This window comes from Suricata suricatta, chromosome 8 (assembly GCF_006229205.1).
Source record: "Suricata suricatta isolate VVHF042 chromosome 8, meerkat_22Aug2017_6uvM2_HiC, whole genome shotgun sequence".
Taxonomy (NCBI): Eukaryota; Metazoa; Chordata; class Mammalia; order Carnivora; family Herpestidae; genus Suricata; species Suricata suricatta.
In genome coordinates, this window is record NC_043707.1 from 132,304,562 (window position 1) to 132,310,588 (window position 6,027).

The 6,027-nt window shown below is 45.1% G+C and overlaps 1 protein-coding gene and 1 long non-coding RNA gene across 8 annotated transcripts in view; one reads left to right on the top strand and one right to left on the bottom strand.

The window, feature by feature from the left end:
- Positions 1 to 6,027, bottom strand: part of PRDM2 (PR/SET domain 2) — a 101,075-nt gene that overhangs the window by 65,334 nt on the left and 29,714 nt on the right. For all 7 annotated transcript variants that reach the window (XR_003911845.1, XM_029947824.1, XM_029947829.1 and 4 more), the window contains one exon: positions 61 to 187. Coding sequence is in view for 6 of the 7 variants with exons in the window: in XM_029947824.1 (XP_029803684.1) it covers positions 61 to 187 (127 nt within the window). In the remaining variant the exon portion in view is untranslated. The remainder of the gene's footprint in view (positions 1 to 60; positions 188 to 6,027) is intronic.
- LOC115298749 lies at positions 822 to 5,064 on the top strand. The gene is made up of 3 exons (XR_003911846.1): positions 822 to 1,289; positions 3,666 to 4,495; positions 4,614 to 5,064. It is a non-coding gene; the product is annotated as an uncharacterized LOC115298749 (long non-coding RNA).

Genomic DNA, 6,027 nt, shown 5'->3' on the forward strand with positions numbered 1-6,027 from the left:
GAGCCCGGGCCCGCTGCGGCCCGGCGGCGGCGGGGGAGCCGTGGCGGCGCGGGTTCCTACCTTTCCTGCTTTTCGGGGAGCTCCGCTTGCTCCGGGCGCTGGCTCGCTCTTCCTCAATCGCAGCTGCTATCTCGGGGTTGTCTTCCCCATTGTACCAGACCAGGAGCTCCTCGCCCGGCGCGATTGGCTGCGGGGAAAGAAGAGACAGGCGCCGGGCCAATCAGAGCGGCGGTTGTTGGCGGGGCGGGGCGGGGGCGGCGCTCCCAGCTGGCGCGGCGAGCCAAGCCAGCCCGGCAGGAAGGGCTCCTTAACCCTTGGCGGCCGCGGGCTAGGCCGGCCGCGGGCAGGGCCCCTCTGCTGGAGGGAGGACCTCACTTCCCGGCCCGCCTCCTCTCCCCGGGGTCCGCGCAGGCAGACCTACGGACCTGGCTAGGCGCTACCGCCGTCCACTCCCAACTGCCCTGCACTCCCGAAGCGGCGTACTGTCCGCAGCCTCCCGACTGCCCACGCAGAAGGAAAAATAAAACACGGAACCATTTTGCCCACGAAATCCGAGCTGCTGAGAAACGCGAAGCGGAATTTAAAAGAACCAGGTGGTTTGGAAAGAGAGGTGTTGAAAGCTAACCAATTATCAGCGTACAGACGCCAGGAACAAGTTCAGCATAAGGAAGAACTAACTATATGTAACTGCACATTTATAAACGCACCGCTAACGAGATCACGGAAATGCTAAAGTAAAAGGCGCCACGGAAGACGCAGGCGTCCGCGCACTCTACTCTCCAGGATCTGCAACCGACCTGCTCTATCGAGCCCAGGGAGAATCCACTGCCTTGCCCTCTGTACCGAAGAACTTCTAAATTCCTCACAAGGTACCTCACAGGTACTATGCGCCTAAAACATTAACTCTTAACAGCCCTGTGAGTAGTGAGGACATATTCCACCACCATGTTGATTACGCCTAGAAGATCTTGAAGGAAAAATATAGAGTGGAAAGATCGCATTCCTAAACAGAATTTAAGGAATGGCTTATTGGTTTCTCTCACAATGACTCATCTATTCAGAAAGTTCCAAGAGTAACAATACATGTAAAATCCCACCTAAAACCCACTGACTAAAGAATCCATCAGTTCATACTGATAAAAATAAATAAATGAACAAGTAAATAAGAAGGAAAGCTCTTCCTTAAGGCAAATCCCAACTAATCAATGAAAAACAAATAATGGAATTAGAAAATCACCACTTGGCAATCAGTGCAGTAATAATTGCTTCATCGATTGATGCTAAAACTAGTAAGTGTAAATTTTGGGTGTAACTGAGTATTAGCATGGTCTCAAAACATCTCATAAACAATTACAAGGCGAAGAACAGTATCCTTATAATCATAAATCAACATCATGTGCCTCCTGATAGAACACACGGAAGGGACATCACTTCTGGAGATCTCTGCCCAAAATGCAGAACCATAATTTAATCACGAGACCTCAGAAAAGCCCCAACTCTGGGACATTCTACAAAATAACTGCCCAGTCCTCTCAAAACTGAAAGGTTATAAAAGATAAAGACTGAATTGAAGTACTGTCCAAACTAAGGAGACTGTCAAGACATTATAACTGAGTGCAACTGAGCGGTCTTTCCCTATAAGGACATGAATGGAACAACTAACAGAATGTGAAAAGGTGTATAGATCAGCTAGTAAAATACTGTGTCCGTGTCAGCGCCCCGATTCTCATCACTGCGCTATGATTATGGGAGACGATGCCCTTGTTCTGAGGTGCAGCCGAGTTCCATCGGAGATGCCAGCTGCGAAACAGCATAGTTCCTCATTTTAACATACCTTCTCATCTAGATAAAGCCCTTGAAAATAGATGTTATCTTGTTTCATTCTCTGCAGAACTCAGTTTATATAGTCCAAATTTAGATACTAAGAATTCTCTAAAATAAAAGAAAAAATTACTGTTTTCTTTGCTCCCCCAGAGATGGCTAAAGCCTGACATTTTCTCACCTTTAAACCAACGTACTATTATTTTCCTTCTTGCATCAGTTACACCTAAACCAAAAAAACTTTAATATATAAGCTTTTAAGGAGCTGAAATAACCATTACAGATGTCTTTTGGCACTCGAGCTAAATCTGTTTCTGCTGAAGGACAGGCTTTTTTAAGTCAACTATTTCTAGTTCCAAATGTATATATAGTTTGCTTTTCTACTGTCTTATAAGTCACATATTTATGAAATGGTGGTATCCTATAATATTTGAAATGATTAGGGCTCCTAGAAGTAACTGAAGACTTCCATAAAACCAAAGTAAAAAAGAAACACAGGAAGGAGCGAGGAAAAATGTATTCTCAATTTATTCCTAACCCATTCAACGGCGTAACCGGAACACTGCCTAGAAGACGCCCACCGGGCATTTTCAAGTTACCTCCCAGACCCTGAGCTTAAGTCTCCGCGCTCATCCGCTGCAATCTTCTCAGAGTACAGACTGTCCTAGCGACTGTGTGGAGATAAATATCAGCACAAACTCTTCATTTAGGAGGGTACTCCTTTGTTGTTGCAAAACACAATGTAAAAACACAACAGAATCTGTTCTTAACTGGAATCTAATGTAACATTTCTAAATAGCTAATGAGCTGGTAAACATCTAGGTTAAGGGCAACCTGATTTGTTAGCTACTGAACAACCTTCAAGACTATTAGCAAGTGAGAGAACCGATAATTGTCTTACGGAGTTATATACTCCCCCCACAGCTACACAAATAACAGCCCTTTGTGAGGAGGAAAATATTATATTTATTTTACTTATACGAACACACTGAAGACTTTGGAAGTTAAATTTCAGAAAAGTTATGTCCTTAGACACAGGAAATACAAACCCACATTTTAAAAAGTGAACTTCAAAGTCCAAACAACCTCTTTTGTATATTGTATTTTGGTGTTGAACAAAACAACAAGACGACTTTAAGATCTGTCAACATTTTCTTTGCGTTCTGACAGGCATACGGACCAAGCACACTCTTTTATCTAAATATCAGCAAATATAAACCTGAAATCTTACCAGACCAATTAGGAAGGGGCAAGGGTTCCAATAAATATTCCTGACACTGCGTCAAAATAAGAGGAATACTCCAGAATTACAAGGACACACAAAGCACGTTACCGCTCAGCCACCTACAATCTGTCTATGCCCCCAGCAGGATGTGTTCAAAGTCACGGGTCAGACGGCCTCAACTCTCAAACGGGTGAAGACTGAAACTCATCTTTCTCCCTGCGGGCCACTAGGCCCCACCTGATCCGACCCCTGGCTACCTCGTGAGCCTCATCTACCATTCCTCTCCTCGCTCTAGCCACCCTGGCCTTTGTTCTAGTCCTTTAAAAAAAAAAAATCTAGTTTAGTCCTACTTCCAGGCCTCTGCTTCTACTGGGGCCCCCCTTTCTAGACTGTTGTTCCTCCTGCAGAGATCCTCGTGTGACTGCCTGCTTCCCACGATAGGGGGGGTGCGAGAGAGGGGCTTCACATAGGTCTTGTCTTCCGTGACCCACCAGGGGGGTCGGCGGATATATATATATATATATATGTGTGTGTATAAATATATATATATATATAACTATGTAATTTTACAAAATTGCCATTTTACTCATTGTTTATTGTCTGCCTCCTCTGCCATCAGCTGGACTTCCAGGAGACCAGAGACTCCGTCGGTTCCGCTCACTACCCCAGAAGAACACCTGATACACAGAAAGCTCTCGATACATGGCGATCAAACTAATGAAGAGATGAAAGAATGGATGGCAGGCTAACAACTTTCAGGAATTTAAAATCATTTTTAATCATACGACAAACAGAACCAGGGTTGAGATTTCCTAATTATCCGGGTGATAGTTGAGGAGGCTACACATGGCCCAGAAGGACATCACGTGTAACTTATTTACAAAACCTTAACCCACAGAAAGCTTTATCTAGAAGATTATAGTTAGATAATCACTGTAAGGAACCTGAAAGGTCCTGCGAGGACGTGAGCAAACATCAAAGGTCAGGACTGGGGGACGTCTGCAGAGACAGAGCTATGTGACTTCGGACAAAGGGAGGAACAGTGGTGCGCACGTGGGGGCACGCAGTTAGGCAGGAACTGCTCACAGACCCTCATCTACAGTGGCTGGTTTGACCTTCACAATACCTGTACGTATTAACTGTGCTATTAACTCCATTTCACAGATGAGAAAACTAAAGGAGCTTAAGTAACGTCTCACGGTCACACATCTGGAAGCCAAAATTCACTCCAAGACGATCTGCTCCAGAGTCCCCACTCCTGGCCACAGCATTCTACCGCCTCACCGAAAATAACAGCTAGCACTTAGCACCTATCAGGTGCTAGAGCTCTCCCTCTAATAACCTGTGTAATCATGATCACACTGTCAGGTCAAAACTACAATTACCAGTACCTTACAAACAAGGGGACTGAGGCACAGAGAGGTGACCTGCCTACGGTTACACAGCCAGGTAAAGTCCCAGTGACCTGCCCGGGGTCACACAGCAAGCCCAGGTTTAATCCAACAGTCTTGCCTTCAGAGTTCACTCTCCCAAACACTATCCTCTCTTGCTTCTCACTGTTTCTCAGCTTTGCTACCAGAGACGAACACGTTTTAACCGGAAGTCTCACAAAGGAACAGCAGTGCAGGAGCATCGCCCTGGGCTTGCTCTCCCTTGGAACCGCATTTCTACTCCCTTGATCCTCTCCTATTCATCTCCTCACCAGTACTTCCTCTCCACCAGGACTCGGCCCCACCGATTTAACCAGATGTAACGCTCACTTTAAATAAATTTGAGAAACAATGAATGAATTCTTGAGTCAAATTTTGAATCCAATTTCAAATTGCAGTATAACAAAACTATATACTAATACCTACCAGGAGATCACGCTACTACAATCCAGCAGAAAGAAAAGGAGACCGAAGGTTGTAGACATGTTAAATGAGAAGATGCCACAAAAAAAAAAATATTTCCTGCAGGGATTAGAAACAAGGACATGGGTGCAGTGGAAGTAAAGGGCAATACACCTGGCTACAGATGACGGGAAAATTAAACAGCTCTGTGCTAACGAAACTTCCAGAAGTCCCAGTGTCCCCACACAGGCAAAATTCAGCATGCTACAAAGCTGACCACTGTCTTCAATGTTTGTTCATCAAGGGATTTCAACTCCATGGAGATAATATGTTTCCCCCCAGTCTATGACATTTTTAAATGGAAGTGAATCAACAGAAATCTGAATTACAGCAATTTTAGTAAACATATGTATTCCAAAAAGCAACAATCACCTATCTTTAGAGCCACAAGACTCTTCAGAGAACATTTCCATGCACAATCAGTGCAGATTCGCCTTCCCAGAAAACATAGACAGGGGGACAGACACACAGACTTGCGCACCTGCTGCAGAAATGCAACAATACTCAGTGCTTCCCAATGTACTCAGTCCCCCGAACATACTCAGTGACCTGTGACCTCACCATCAACTCTGAAAAATGACTTGCCTCTTCTTTTCATCTCAACAGTTAATGTCTCTAAATTAAAAACTGGCAGAAATAAAAAACCCGTTCTGTTTAATTTCCATTCAGAATCAAAGAAAAGCTAATCAAAGGCGACCTTATCCTGAAGACCGAGGACATGTTTTCAGGTAGCACAGAACCAGCACAGCTAGTGACAGTTTCTTACAGTTGACAAATCTGCCAGTCAGGCTGTTCATGACGCCTCCGTACCTTAGGAGGAGAAGAGTGCGTGCCGCGCACCTCACTCACGGGCATCTGTGAGCACGCGGGGTGTCACTACTCAAAACGGTCCTTAGTGCACACAAAGCAGTGGCAACTGCATATTTAAAACAGAGACCTTTCGGCACCCTCCTACACTGCGGGTGGGAATGTAAACTGGTGCAGCCGCTCTGGAAAACAGTGTGGAGGTTCCTCAAAAAACTATCCATAGAACTCCCCTATGACCCAGCAATAGCACTGCTAGGGATCTACCCAAGGGATACAGAAGTG